Source organism: Glycine max, chromosome 20, assembly GCF_000004515.6.
Source record: "Glycine max cultivar Williams 82 chromosome 20, Glycine_max_v4.0, whole genome shotgun sequence".
NCBI lineage: Eukaryota > Viridiplantae > Streptophyta > Magnoliopsida > Fabales > Fabaceae > Glycine > Glycine max.
In genome coordinates, this window is record NC_038256.2 from 32,686,875 (window position 1) to 32,703,605 (window position 16,731).

Below are 16,731 nucleotides of genomic sequence, written 5' to 3' on the forward strand. Positions count from 1 at the left end.
CAAACTCAGTTTTATACTGGTTCGGCCACACCCTTGTGCCTACGTCCAGTCCCCAAGCAACCCGCTTGAGAGTTCCACTATCTTGTAAATTCCTTTTACAAGTTCTAAACACACAAGGACAATCCTTCCTTTGTGTTTAGAATTCCTTTACAACAAGAGACTCACGGTCTCTTAATCCCTTAGAGAATGAGAAGAAGAAGAAGAATAAATCTCTCTAGAAAGAGATGGATTTTACAGATTGAGCACTCAAATAATTCCTTAATGAATTGCAATTGAATTGGCCAAGGAATTCTTAAGAGGATAAAATGAATTTGCTCTTTGAGAGGATAAACACTTGTTGTTCTGAAAATCTCTGAGCAATTTTGTGTTTAAGTCACATATATATAGACCATTGGTGGTCATGAATAAAGCCTTTGAAAAGTTGTGACTCTTAAAATTATTTTTCTGAAAATCCTGTCTGGTAATCGATTACAGTAATTGTGTAATCGATTACAGCTTTTAAAATTTGAATTAAAACGTTTACTAACTGCTGGTAATCGATTACCAATATTGTGTAATCGATTACACAGTCTAAAATTTCAAATTCAAATTTTTGTAGCTGTTATAAAGCGTATTTGGCCACTGGTAATCGATTACATCCTCTGGTAATCGATTACCAGAGAGTAAAACCTTTGAGAAACTCTTTTTAACTTAAATTACTTGGCCAAACCTTTTGTTAATTCAATCAGGAATTCCCTTCCTAATATTCTAGTGATCATCTTGATGTTGTGGCTTGTTAATCTTGAAGTATTGTCTTGAATTTAATCTTGAAAAGCCCATTTGCATAAATTGCATCATATCATCATGATCATCATCAAAACATCAAAGGCAATTGCATCTACAGTATCCCCATTCACAAAGTATCAAAGGTTTAACAGCCTGAGATCTTTGTCTTAACACATTGGAGGGTACATCCTTTGTGGTACAAGTAGAGGGTACATCTACTTGGGTTTGACTGAGAACAAGAGAGGGTACATCTCTTGTGGATCAGTTCTAGTGGAGGGTACATCCACTAGGGTTTCAAAGAGAACAAGGGAGGGTACATCCCTTGTGGATCTTTACTTGTAAAAGGATTTTTACAAGGTTGAAAGAAATCTCAAGGACCACAGGTCGCTTGGGGACTAGATGTAGGCACAGGTTGTTGTTGAACCAGTATAAAAACTCTTGTGTGTTTGTTTCCTTCTGTTGGACCTTGTGGCCTCAATAATCTTACGAGGGATAGGCTTAGAATACAGAAGAAGCAACAACAATCAATTTAACAATGTTCTTTAAACATGCAAGACACAATTGATTGCAACAAAATAAATAAGATAAGGGAAGAGAAAATGCAAACACAATTTTATACTGGTTCGGCCACTTCCCGTGCCTACATCCAGTACTCAAGCAACCCACTTGAGATTTCCACTATCTTTGTAAAATCCTTTACAAAGTCTGAACCACACAGGGACAACCCATCCCTTGTGTTCAGATGCTTTACAACAAGAGACTCACAGTCTCTTAACCAATCTCATTGAATAAGAAGAATGGAAGAAGAATTCTCTCTTCAAGAGAAGAATATTACAATGAAGATCATGTAAGAATCCTTATAGATTTTGCAAGTGTTTGGTCAAGGATTTCTTTTGAGAGAGCATTTGACAATGAAGTTCTTTTGGAATCTCTCTCATTGTCTTTTGAGAGGATAAGACATTTTGGACCAAAAATACTCTCTTAATCTTTTGAGAGGATAAAACATTTTGATCAATCAAAACTCTCTCAAAAATTCATGCCCAAGTCACCTATTTATAGGCCTTTGATGGCCATTCACAAATCTAATGAAAAGATGTGACTATTGGCAGATTTTCTAAAAACTTTCCACTGGTAATCGATTACAATGTTTGTGTAATCGATTACACAATTATAATTTGAAGGGTTATGACTTTTGAATTTGAATTTCCAAAGTTCCGTTGCTGGTAATCGATTACAAACATATAGTAATCGATTACATGTTGAAAATTCAAATTCAAAACCTTTTTCAACTGTTATTTCTCAACCCTGTCTTCTGGTAATCGATTACACTTCCTGGTAATCGATTACCAGAGCCTTGCATGTCTTGAAAGCACTTTGTTTTAAGGCAAGGCTTGGTCTTTAGTGAATCTTGAAACAAGGCTTTGTTTGTTGAAGCAATCTTGAATTATTCTTGAAGCAAATGCTTATCATTTGAAGCAGCCTTGTTAGATTCTTCTTTGACATCATCAAAATCATGTATACATACATTCACATTCTCCCCCTTTTTGATGATGACAAACATGTGATTTCTTCTCGACACCATCAAAGCTTGCATGATTTACATCTCCCTCTTTCTCAAGCAAATTCTTCTTGATATCATCAAAATCTTCATGATTTACACCTTCTTCCCTACTCTTTTACTTTCCGTTGTGCATTTAATTTCCGCTTTTACTTTTTGTTAAGTTTCTCTTCTACTCCTTATTCTCTTAACAACATAAGTAAAATCCTTAGAAGAGTAAATTTTTTAATTAGTAAAGGTTTAGAAATAATTAATTCAACCTCCCCTTCTTAATTATTCTGAGGTCACTCGATCCAACATGATGATGCGGGATTTGATGCTAAGGAATGAGGAGACAAGAATAACTAATTATGATATTCTATAGCACAAAAGGAAAAATTCTGTTATGTAGAATTTCAATATATAAACACTACTATGTAATAACAGCATCAATAAGAATGAAATTCGCAATTACCTCTCCTTCTCTTCTCTTTTCTTCCCTCTGGAGGCACTAGTTCCTCGAAAACCAGATTATCTTGGCACTCTACATCTAACAATTTGGTGCTTTCGTTGAGAGTCCATGGATGCCTTCCATGGCTGCCATACCAGCTTCAACTACCATAACCCACACCACCCGCTAAACAGAGCTCCCATGGCTATCTTCCATGGCTGTCATACCACCTTCAACTATCACAACCCACACCACCCGCCAAACCACCTCTCCTCATTGCTTCCTCTCCACACAACCCTCCATCAGAAACCACCTTCCTTTCCATTTTAGCACACACTTCGAATGGCGGACGCCAAACATTTTGCCGCTCGCGAGGACCACCTTGAGGCCGCCATGGCCAAACTTGCTACAACTCAACTCCGCCTCGAATCCATACTGGATGCCCTTCTTCTAAAATTGCCTTCGAGAACCAACCACCACCACCTATCTTCTTCCTCTGTGCAGTCACCACTGCCGCCTCCGCCTTCCAGGCTGACTGCGCCTTCATATCCCGTACCGATGCAACACAACCAATCACCCTTGCCGACTCCGCTGCCCACCCTGACTCCTCTAACCATGCCACCTCCATCATCCATGCCGACTCCACCTCCACCCCCTGCATTCATACAGCCGTATCTCACACCCTTGTCGGCTCCGCTTCCCATTGCGTTCGTTCCCCTCCTTGCTAACAGCAACCCCCACGCGTCCTCCGACCGCCACTGGATCACCATTCCCCAAGTCCGCAAGGAGTACCCCAGCCGTTGCAAGGAGCTCGACCACTCCTTCCTCTTTTATGCCATTATCGACACCGCAAAATGGCTCGACTTCCACAACACTAATCTTCATTCGCTCATTCCTTCATCCATTTTAATTTGGGATCCCGATTCGAATTTGAAGCCATAGTTTAAAGCCCAACACCTTGAGGATAAGGTGTTTTTGATGGGCCAGAGAATGATACAGTTGATACTGATGATAGCACAACAGACACAGGGGTGCAACTAGCAGATGCAAAATAAGCAGAAACAGAGGTGCATATAGCAAGCATAATTAAGAGGAAGATTGCAAGGCCTGCTAGATTACGTTTGAGGAATCCTGATCTTGAAGGAATGATGTTGTGGGATTTGATGTTGAGGAATGAGGAGACAAGAATAACTAATTCTAATATTCTATAGCACAAAAGGACAAATTCTGTTATGTAGAATTTCAATATATAAACACTACTATGTAATAACAGCATCAATAGGAATGAAATAGCAATTACCTTTCCTTCTCTTCTCTTTTCTTTTCTCTGAAGGCATTGGTTCCTCGAAAACCAGATTATCTTGGCACTCTGCATCTATCATTTTACCTCATTTTTTCCTATCTATATCCTTTTTTCGGCACTTATTATATCTATCACTTTTTTCTTTACCTTTTCTCTTTTGTTTGTTTCTCTCTCCTATTTCTTCTTTAATTTACCTCAAAATGGGGAGGACATTTAACATCACTCACATTATAAAAAGATGGACTTTTTATTAACATTTAAAAAAATTGACTTAAAATATAATGTAAAATATTAGACAATATTATCTCCTAGTATGTTGTGAGATTCATTATTGTGGGAAAAAAATAAAGCTTAGCAAATTGTTTTAAGGTGTCTATACCTTAAAAAAATACTATAATTTATCGTCTAAAGAGATAAAGTGTAAAGTACTTACATAGTAAAATGATTTATTATCATTAAGAAAAAAATTAACATATTAATAGTTTAGATTTTTTATCATGTCACTCATTTAAGTTTGTCTTTAAAAAAAATTCATTTAATTTTATTTGACTTTTGACAATTTGACACTCTCATATAAATATATAAACATATAGCAGAGTTTGGACATTAGCTGTGTAGTGTGTAGGCATAGGAGTACAGGATCGTGTAACCCAGAAGGTAGTTAAGACAAGTGTCTTAGACCTTTTTACAATATGAAATTTTTATTATTATTATGCGTCCAAAAAATCTAAAATTTTAGGTGAAGATAAATTAAAAATATTGTATTAATCTTAATTTTTTTTAAGATATACTGAGCTTATTGAATACTATATGTAACACTTGCAATTGTTAAAAAAAATCTTCAAAATTAGAATTACTAAAAATCTATCTAAAGTCAATAATATTACAAAATAGATTAAATAAATTAACAACTTATGTATTAAGAGTGAAATACTAAAATTAATTGATGAATTATTTTGTACCTCAATTTTCTTTTTCTTGGACCTCATATTCTTTTGAGACGGCCCGGAAGAGTACCAATATCCGTGTCATGTTTGATGTGAACATGCATCAGGTCCAAACATTCAAAATTTAATTTTGACTAATACTATTAATTAATAATATACGAAATGATAAAATCGTTGACTGATGTATAGTCACTAATCATATGATGTTAGTATAGAAGGTTTATACAAAGAGAATGCTATATGTAAACGGTTCTTGATGAATGACGTGATAAATATAACAATACACAACTATACTCACAATTAAATTGATTACATTAAGAGAAAAAAGATTACTAAAAAGTGTAAGCGATTCAATTATAACTTAATATATATGATAAATTTTATTGACTTTTAAAATAATTATCTTAAATTAATTTAAATTATGTTACATTATCTGTATATAAATATTAAACTCTTAAATTAAATGTTAAAATAAAGTTTGACATTAAATTAATTAATTAAACTTTATATCCATATCCTAAATTAAATTAATTAAACTTTATATTAATAAGAATGAAAGTTCATACAAGCAAAAACACAACTATACCTACAAATTTAGCAAAACGCGTTACATATAACTACCGAGAAAAGGAGCGAAATGTCAAATTTGAATCATTTTTTTTCATAAGCATTTATAAGGAAAAAAAAAAGAAATAAAGAAATTAAACTTTTCCTCTTAAAATTGAAATAAAAAACTGTAAATACTAACTTGTACATTGGACGTGAATTTGATGTGATTTTCCCGGCACGCGGACATAAATAAAATCAACACAACTAATAATTTCACCAAAGATGAATGGAAAGACTATCCTTTTAGTATTAAAAAAAGTTCAAAAGTCGAATAGATAAATTTAGAAGTTCATGGTAATTAATTTCATTCCACCCACCTGAAGTATAGATTTATATAATTTTATACAGAAAACATGAATTGGGTGTACATTTGATCCCCGACCAAATGGCATAAGGTAAAAGCCTAATAGCACTTGAAATTAAGAGTGTTCGCCAACTGATCCGATCTAATACAAATCATGGTAATTAAAACAAGACAGGTAAACAAACTAATAGGGGAAAAAACTATATTTTCATTAAATTGAAACTAATTCCAAATCGTATGTTAAATGTTGATTCCAATTCACAAACTGAACTTTATTATGTATTTTCAAGATTATTAAATGTTCATGTACTAAAAATTTATATGAACTAGAATTTATCATCTATTGTTTATTTGTTCTTTCAGAAATTATAAACCAAAACCTAAAACCTTAATCGATTGTTTATATTGTAGACTCTTTTTTCAAAAACCAAACCCTAATCTAATCCAGACTGAAATAAGTCAAAGTGGCTGGATTAAATGACTTCTTCCCCCTCAAAACCGATCTAACCCAATTCTGAACTCCCCTACTTACAATTGAATATAATCATTTCATTTCATATTACAGGATTTTACATAATAAATGAACTCAGGACTAATGTCAACTATGAAAAAATGGATTTAGGACCAGGTCAAGAGAGGAAGTATACAATAGACTTTCTAAGCTTCATGTATGCAATAAGTTTGGGGATCACAGGTGGGTCTCAAACCATCTCAGCAGAGCCAAAATGGAATGGAATGGTTCGAACATTTCACAGCAAAGGACCACATGATTTTACTTCCAAATATCATCACATGATCAAAACATAAGATCTTTTAACAACACGCGATTTACCCAAGTGTAAAGTATCCAAGCATCCTGCAAAGCAAATGCTAGTTTGCATAAGTGAATTGTAAACATCTTTCCCATGTTATTATTCATTACAGGTGGGCCAGTGAACATGATCCAACCAACACATTTGATGTCCTATGATTGCGAGTAACACACTCTAACACTATTTTTTAAAACTCACTTATTAGTTAAAATTCATCTGGGCTCTACTAGTTCGGAAATGAGACCAACATATTAATTGGGTGAGTATTCTAGAGTCGGGAGAGTGTCTTAGCTTTCATTTCTTACTAATTAATTAATGTCTGCAGAAATGAGCCAACAACTGTAGCAGTGACTCCTTACATGATTGCAATACGAAACTAAGCAGTATTCAAGCTCAAGGATAAGCACAAGAAAAAATGCCTGATAGTTTGATTTTTCTTAAAGACTACCTTGTTTATGAATCTACCAAAGTATAAACATCTAAAAGGGCCAAGATTTTTGTCTCCATAGATAGTTATTTCAGTCATGTCAGGGCAAAGCGTGAAAGGCATACTGAATCATTTTACCTAATAAGATAGTATATGAATATGAAGGCAAGTGTGAAATACACCACAAGTGAGCATGTTTTCCTTGCTGATTTCTTCTCAAAAACCTACAAAATCCAGTTTCTATACACTAAATCATTTTCCAATAATATGAAGTTAAAAGAAGATATAATGAGGTACATTAATACAGAAAAAAAAAAAAAAAAAAGTTACATTCTTGAATCGATCCATGGTTCCCATCATCATACCCCTTGATCCATCCATTTTGATTCCCTAATTTTACAATTGAATCCAATCAGAATAAAGGGAAGACAGTTTCTCACAGAAACACAAAGTGTTGTTTACATACCACCCGATCAAGCAACTGGTTATGACTCTCAACCTCCTCATGTATATCACCGGTTAACTGTTGATCAAGAAAATATAACAGTCAAAGAAAATATAAATCAACAGATCATTTCATTTTAATGGTTCCTTCAAGCAAATTAGTAAACAAATAATTAGAATATTATGCTATGAAACCAACAGGCTAAATAATTTCTTAGACATTAAATTAGCAATTGACAAATAATTCATACTTTGCAAATGAACATGAGTATATTTGTAAATAGCACACCAGCTACAACAAGAGATAATGAGTATTTCTATAATTTAAAGAAGCCCCATACAAAAGAGCCAAGCAAAATTCTGTTACAATGGATAAGATATCACCAGCAATTACTAGCTTCATTCCCTCTCACTGTTAGTTTTTCAGAAGAAAAAGAAAGTGTTCCCTTTTATTTGTCATTTTAAAAGTTCAAGACAATATTAATTACTATTTTGTCAAATAGCAATCGTACCCTTACCTTCACCCATTTTTTAATAATTGTACACATTTATCATGAAATTACCATGAGAGAAAGGAAGAATAATTAGTGACAGAGAAATCAGTTAGTAAGATAGATAAAGAGTATATTATAAAATCAGATAATAATAATAATAATTTTAATAAAAAAATAGAACATTAATTCATTTAATTGTACTTCTTAACTGCTATGTCACAACTTTAAAAGACACTTAAAAAGGAGTTGAGGTGGCAGCTAATAAACAACCATGCACACACATAATCTTGATTAACAATCACAGGCATTTCCAATCGTAAAATGAGGATCCCATTTGATGGTCCCTTGTTTACTTACAAATCAACTGATGCCCATTCAAAAAAACAAAAAATACAAAACATGTTCGTTTTTACAGTGCAGCAAATTAGAAACAGGGCAAACAATTCCCCAACATTTCAGCAAATGATCCAAAATGGTAACACATAAATTAGAAACAACATATATGCAGACAGTATAATTGACCTTAAACAACAGTAGAACCATGGCAAGTAATACTTTCAACACTACTACACTAGTAGAACTTTTCCATGAACCTTTGCATTAGTTAGAACTAATAATTCATATAGCCAGATGTTAAGACAAGAATTCAATAGAATTCAAAAATGAAATAGTACTTGATAGAAAAAACTCACTCGTTTCAGAAACGAAACTCTGTCCTCCAAACTCTCTATGGCTTTATCATTATCATGCTCATTAATTTCACGTGAGTAAGAAGAAGAAGCCCTTAGACCACCCTCCTCCAGACTATCAAAACCATCTACAAGTGATGATCTGGAGGAGCGATTATCTCTGTATTTGAAAATTAAACAATTATGACAGTTAATACACAAGAGAACACCATTATTCCACAAAAATTGAGAACAATGAAATGAAATTTTCCAAAAATACAGCAAATCCAACTTGAAGAATATAAACATTAGCTGTACCCCACATCAGATTTTATAGGTTGGCAGTGATTAAAAAGTTGGTTTGATCCTCAATGGTTAGAAATGCAAAGATGAAACTATCTAACTTCAATAGTGAAACAAGCTTATGGTAGCTTGAGTTAGAAAACCACGATGAATGATTAGTGACAATGACAACATAAATGAAATTGAAAGCAGCAAAGATAGGAAATATACATGAGAAGTAGAGTGAATCAAGATGGTTCTAGATTAGCAAAAGCAAATTTAGCAAGAAAAACTACAGTACTAAAAGCTAGCAAACACAAGCACAAGGTCCTATTTTTATTTTTTTTTTGGTTGAGGGGGAGGGGACTGTTGTGAAATAATCAAATACAATATTGGTCTCAAGATAGGCCTTATGCTACTAACAACACTCTGTAAATGGCAAATGATGGCATACATCGTGTTTATACACACAATTTTCTATAACCTATTACTGACAGAATTAGACCAATAAATTTTCTTCTCCTAACTCAACTTCAGATGATAGATTTTACAAATTTAATTGCTAATAGATCTATCGTTATAAGTCAAATCAAGCAAATTTTACATATATTGATAATAAAACAATATGGTAACTATATGAAACTTGAAATATTTTAAGAAAAAGGTATGCAACCTGTTTGAAGGCAATCCCAAATATTATATGATCTTGCCACATTGCATAATTTAAGGAATTATATTTTTTTTTTTATTTCTGTTGCTGATTTTAGGTGTTCCTAGTTTATTATAGGAGTTGCCTATTTTTTGTTTCCTTTTATGGTTCTCTTTTTTGTCAATTTATGTACTCCTCAATCATTTGAAAAAATAAAGAGAAGGATCAGATCTTGCTTCAGAGCCCATATCCAAAAAGAGAGAAAGGCAAACTGAAAATCCCAAAATATGTGTGAGTGTGTGTGTGTGGCTAGGCCAAAAAAAAAGTCAAAATAAAACCAAACCAGGGACATTGAAAACTCAAGAAAAGTAGCACAAGCCCCAATAATAACTGAAAGTAAAACTAGTCGCCTTTGTTGCCCACAATTAAAGTACAAATCGAAGCTAAAAATTGAAGAAAAGTCACAATTGGATCAAGCTAGTTGAATTTGAGGTGGAGTGTAGAAGAATAAGTTCACATAGGTGGGTTAGAAACAAGTTAAAGAATATATAAGAAAAATGGCCATGAGTCCGAAGTACACTTATTTTTTTAACAAACACACAAGCCACTTAAGATAAAACCCACTAACTCACTCTCACATACTCTTGGACAAGCGCTCAGACATAAAATTCTAATACAACCAAGACATAAAAAATGAATAGCAAAGTATCTAGTAAGGTGTTTGACATGAAATGCTATCCTGATTTTCAATATAAAACATTTTTATTTAATTTTAAATTTTTAATATCATTTAACTAAAGTTGGCATCAGCTCACAACTCACAAGGGACGAAAACAGAGCAACAAGTTCAAAAATCTTGCACAATTTATAAACTGAATGACAAGGCAGTAGGCACTATTGAAATCAACATCTAGACATAAATAAAATAAAATAAAAAAGCATTTGCGTCATAGCTTCAACCTCTCTTATTCCCAACAAATCAAAATCCATACTTTTTCCTGAGTACCTTTTAATATAGTCTCCAGCTCATAGCTAATTAGCTCATTCATAAACAAGACAACAAAACACAGTTTAAGTTAACATCAAGCAATAAACAAATAAGGAAGTTTTCAGTTTCCAGAGCATTCCTACTTCCCTTGTTTGAACTCAAAAAAAGGACATTGGGTTCAATGCAAGAGACTCCCAACCAGTGAGTTCTCAGAAGTGTACATGTACACATACCCCAAAATGCAAAGAGGTTGTTTCCAGCATTTAAACCCATGTCCTACCGGGCACAAAGAAGCAACCTTACCATTGCATTGCCGCAAGGCTTCACTCTTGTTTGAACTCAAAAGTCAAAATCCTCCAATTTTCCAAAACGTCTCACCCTATTAAAATCTTGACTCTTCTAAATTTCTTTTTCTTTTTCCTTTTGAGTATCAGTAAAAGAAGCATTAACCAGTCAGCAAGTCTTTCACATCATTCCCAGTGAACACAATACCTTCTAGTTCTACCTCTTTGTTCCCCAAAACTTCAGGACTCGAGGATATTACTAAATTTCTAATGGCTCGCTTGGTTTGGATTAATTGAAAGAAGAAGAAGAAAAAAAAAACCTTTATTTCAAAAGCTTCACGCGTGTTTAGGATTGGATTACTTCACTTTTCCTTCAAAAGAGCCTATAATCAAAATCCTAACTGAGAAATTAAAAAACAAAAGAACAATTCTTCCCTAAAAACAAATACAAATTAAACATGCACTCTCACTGAAATCTTTACTATAACTTGTTTTGAATATAAAATAACCTAATCTAAACACTCAAAATACTTTATGAACCTCTTCAACTTCACTTTGTTACTGAATAGCTGATGAACAATGCACATGCATTCCAGATCAAGCATTAGCCTAAAATCCAAATCACCCTTCAAACCTAGGCAATACCCCACCGCATACCAAAACCAAAAAGGTTGCAATCAACGAATGCACCACAAAGCACAAATCAAAAATCTAGGGAAAGAAGGAACAGATCAAAGAACAAAAGGTGTGTCATTTCGAAAACGAACCTTCGGTAACTCATAACTCACAAAACGCGTTTCGGGACTCAACGGAGATTTTGGCGATTATGTGCAAGATCTTGTGAGAAAAAACGTTGAGAATGTGTTTTTGCTGGAGATCCGAGAAAGAAATAACGGGATTGAGTTCGTAACTGTGAGAACGAGCCAATACGGTGTCGTATCTTTATGCTCTTAGTTACCTTTCTTAATTTTTATTTTTTATTAATTTAATTTTTATGTATTATTTTATAATGTGACTTGTTAATCAATTACAAATTTTTAGGTATATAATATTTAAATTAATTATTATAAAATAATTAATTATTTATACTCCCTTTATTTTAGATTATATGATGTTTTAAAGAAGAAAAAAATTGTTTCAAAACATATGTCGTTTTGCAAAATAGTGTTGCATTAGTTTTCTAAAACTTCCCTTAATCAATATTTAGCGATAATAGTGTATAGGAAAAGTAAATGAATTATTAATTAGAGTATAGGAGTTATCTTAAGCTACCTTAAAATATTTTTTTTATATTATGTTTACTTGATCTATAATTTTATAATAAATCAGAATATTATATCATCATACACCAACCATTGAACCATATAGAAAATACTTAGATTTTATATTTTTTTACTTTGTTTACTCCCCTTATTTATTATTATTATATTTTTATATTAAAATGTAAAAAGTCCATGGGATCTCATGGAGTCCGCAGATGAAACTCATTTAACTCACGCATTAAGCGAATCTGGTTAAAAGGCCCACAATTTAAATGAGGTTAAAATATTAAGACTCATATACCATATAGGTTGTGAGTTTAACAGGTGGATTGGAAGCCCAAACCCATTTCCCCAGCTCTAGTTGTAACATTAGCATATCTCCTAGCAAACTATAATCTGAAGTTTGAATTTTGAAAGAGTAAGTATCAACATTGAAGAATAATAAAACCTAATTCATAATTATCTATACCAAGCCCATTAATCCTATCTACAATCACCTTACAGTTAAGTTCAAAAATAACATTGGAGTGACCACCATCAATCATCCAATGCAAAGCCTTTAAAAGACCCAAAGCCTTTCCATAGCAACTGGCAAACATAGCTTCTTCCATTCAGTCCTAGCCATTTTGAACACCTCATTCTCAACTCTACAACACATACTCCATGTAGTAATCCTAACATTCTCTTAAAACCCAGCATCTAGGTTGTATTTTAAAAAGCCCAAAGGGGGTGCAACCCAATTACCAGTATCTAAAGAAGCTTTAGGAGCAAACTTGTTGTCCATTGTGCGAGTAGCCTGAACCCAATCACAGAGAAATTAGTCGCTTCTAAAAATAATATGCTCCACCGAGTTGTGTTTATCTTCCCAAAACTTCTCATTTTGATTCCGCCAAATACCCCAACACAATGAAGCAAAGGTAGGAAGATCATACTACTGCAAAGTATTAATGGTCGAGAAGATTACCTTTTGAACTAATTTAGTTGAATCCATAATAACAGAGATATGTTGCGATAACCCAACCTGTTGCAACATTGGACACTAGGCTCGCAACAAAAAAAAAAGATGGGTTGCATTCTCGAGACCAGCCTCACAATGAATTCAAGTTGAAGGACAATCCACACCTTTATTTCCAAATCTCACTCAAGTAGAGAGGTTGTCTCTACAAAGATTCCAAACAAACAACTTTACTCGAGGTGGAACTTTTATATTCCATATTCTCTTCTAATCGTCTGGAATGTGCTTATCACTATTATATACAATGTGCTCCTTGAAAATCTTGTATGCACTACGAACTGAGTGTTGGCCATCCTTCTCAAAAGCACAAATTCTTGCATCACTACTTCCCGAATTAAAAAAAAAAAAAAAAAAGGTTTCTTAAAATATCCGGCACATCCTGCTCCTCAAAAAGGACTCGGATAACATTCTTATCCCACTCCTTCTCCCCTTCAAGCAAAATATCCTTAACCGTAAGGCTCTCACTATCAGGAATAAGGACCCGTGAAGATTACAAACCATGTTTATCCTGAATCCAAGGTTTTGACCTAAGATTAATTTTTAACCATCATCAATCTTCCACCTATAGCCATCCCTCAACACAACCCATGAAATGCAAACACTACGCCAAGAGAATGATGGGTTCTGACCCACCTTAGCCTCCAAAAACTCCCTTCCAGGGTAAAATTTAGCTCTGAATAACTTTGCCCCCATAGTATCTCGGTTGGATAACAGATTCCAGCCTTGTTTCTCCAGCAGTGTTATATTAAAGCCATAAGCATTTTGAAACCCCATTCCTCCCACTTCCTTGGTCATATCTAACTTCATTGGTTGTCATTGGATAAGTTAGATATGACCAAGGAAGTGGGAGGAATGGGGTTTCAAAATGCTTATGGCTTTAATATAACACTGCTGGAGAAACCTTACCATTGCATTAATTGGGCAAAGATTCTAGAAACAAATAGATGTTCATGCAATAATTGGGCACTGCCTAAGCTACTAACTTAAGAAGGATCTCTCAGTAGAAGCAAGCTTCATGATGATGAATCAAGTTGATTCAAGTAGTTTTGATGATGAAAAAGATGATGACAAAAAGCCCAAAGAAATTTCAAGATTGAGTCAACAAGTTCAAGATCAAGTTTAATTTCAAGCTTCATGAGAAGAAATCAAGAAGATTCAAGAATCAAGAGAAGTTTGATTTCAAGATTCAAGAAAAGATGAATTCAAGATTCAAGAGAAGAAATCAAGAAGACTTCACAAGTATTGAAAAGATTTTTCAAAAAACAAATATAGCACAGTTTTGTTTTTTCAAAAGAGTTTTTCTCAAATTTTCTAAGTTACCAGAGTTTTTACTCTCTGGTAATCGATTACCAGTTTCCTGTAATCAATTACCAGTGGCAAAGTTTGATTTCAAAAAGTTTTTAACTGAATTTGCAACGTTCCAATTGATTTCAAATGGTGTAATTGATTACAAGATATTGGTAATCGATTACTAGTGTATCTGAACGTTGAAATTCAAAATCAATTGTGAAGAGTCATATTCTTTCATAAAAAGCTTTGTGTAATCGATTACATAATTTTGGTAATCGATTATCAGTGACAAATTTTGAATAAAAATCAAAAGATGTAACTCTTCCAACGGTTTTCAGTTTTTCTCAAGGTCATAATTTTTCCAATGGTTTTCTTGACCAGACATGAAGAATCTATAAAAGCAAAACCTTGACTTGCATTTAAAATAACTTTTCAAATATTCTTTTGCAACCTTTGAATCTCTTTGAACATCTTTTTGAACTTCTTCTTCTTCTTCCTTTGCCAAAAGCTTTCAAAGTTTTCTGGTTTTCTGGTTTCCAAACCTTGTTCTTTCACAGAAAACAAAAGTTTGTTATTTATCTTTTTTATTCTCCTCTCCCTTTGCCAAAAAGAATTCGCTAAGGACTAACCGCCTGAATTCTTTTTGTGTCTCTCTTCTCCCTTTTCCAAAAGAACGAAGGACTAACCGCCTGAATTCTTTTGTGTCTCCCTTCTCCCTTGTCAAAGAATTCAAAACGACACAGTCTAAGAATTCTTTTGATTCTTCCCTTTCCCTTAAACAAAAGATTTCAAAGGACTAACCGCCTGAGATATCTTTTTTTTCCCCTTCACAAAGTTTCAAATGACTAACCGCCTGAGAACTTTGTCTTAACACATTGGAGGGTACATCCTTTGTGGTACAAGTAGAGGGTACATCTACTTGGGTTGTTGTAACTGAAAACAAGAGAGGGTACATCTCTTGTGGATCAGTTCAAGTGAAGGATACATCTAGTTGGTTGTTCAAAGAGAACAAGGGAGGGTACATCCCTTGTGGATCTTTGCTTGTAAAGGTTTTTACAAGGTTGAAAAGAAATCTCAAGGACCGCAGGTCGCTTGGGGACTGGATGTAGGCACGGGTTGTTGCCAAACCAGTATAAAACTCTTGTGTTTGTCTTCTTCTTTCCTACACTCTTTAATTTCCGTTATGCACTTTAATTATCGCTTTTACTTTTGGTTAAGTTTCTATTTCTGTTTTTTACTTTCTTAACATTATAGTAAAAGCCTAATTGAATCTAGTAACATTAAGAAAGATAGATTTTTAATTAGTAAAGATTCATTAATAATTAATTCAACCCCCCCTTCTTAATTATTTCGAGGCCACTTGATCCAACACTCTTTACTAGCTCTTGAAAGTGCTTTGCCTCTCTAAGAATTCAGCTTGCTCCATGATCTATCTTTGACAAATTTAAAAGCTGCCTTTTTGTTTCTTCCTATCAGAAAGGAAGACCCAAATATTTGTTACCATTCAACAACCCTTCCTTAACACCTAGCAAGTTCAAAATTTGACCTTTATCCAACTGAGAAGTATTTCTACTAAAAAAAGCTTTTGATTTCTAATAATTCAGTTGTCAGCCCGAAGCTTTTTCATACTTTGTGAGAATGTTTTTCACTTGGCCTGCTTCTTGGTTAGACGCATGAAAGAACAAGTAGCAGGCATTAGCAAAAAATAAATGCGTTATGATAGGGGTTCCTTTATGGACCTTAACACCATGAACATCACCTTGAGCAATAGATTTTTTAATTAAGGTAGTGAGGCCTTCAACACATAAGATAAAAAGGTAGGGGGATAAGGGATCCCCCTGCCTCAGCCCCTATCAAGAATAATGGGCCCAACTAAGCCCTCATTAATAACCACTAAATAACTAATAGATCAAACATAAATCATGATCCAATTAACCCATTTTGTGATAAACCCAAGCTTCAACATCATATCTCTCAAGAAGGACCATTCAATTCTATCGTATGTCTTACTAAGATCAATTTTCAAGGCTACCTCCCTGTTCCACCTCAAGGACAACTGCGAAATTTATCAACAAGTGCATTGAGTCATACAAGTAGTATAAAACGGTAAGAATCGAGTATCGAATCACAGGGAGTTTATTTCATTTGGGAAAGCGTTCATTCAATCAGTAGACATTTGTATAGCATCATGAAATGGAAA

At 33.8% G+C, this 16,731-nt stretch overlaps 1 protein-coding gene across 1 annotated transcript; it reads right to left on the reverse strand.

Annotated features, from left to right (window-relative positions):
• Positions 1-6,444: 6,444 nt before the first annotated feature.
• LOC100785456 (bet1-like SNARE 1-2) lies at positions 6,445-11,872 on the reverse strand. Its single transcript, XM_003555708.4, has 6 exons — positions 11,732-11,872; positions 8,786-8,942; positions 7,622-7,678; positions 7,486-7,545; positions 7,294-7,379; positions 6,445-6,772 (listed from the first exon to the last, which is right to left on the reverse strand). Exons 1-6 carry the CDS (start codon positions 11,743-11,745, stop codon positions 6,745-6,747), a joined length of 402 nt encoding a protein of 133 aa, XP_003555756.1. The 5' UTR covers positions 11,746-11,872; the 3' UTR covers positions 6,445-6,744.
• Between the last annotated feature and the right edge of the window lie 4,859 nt (positions 11,873-16,731).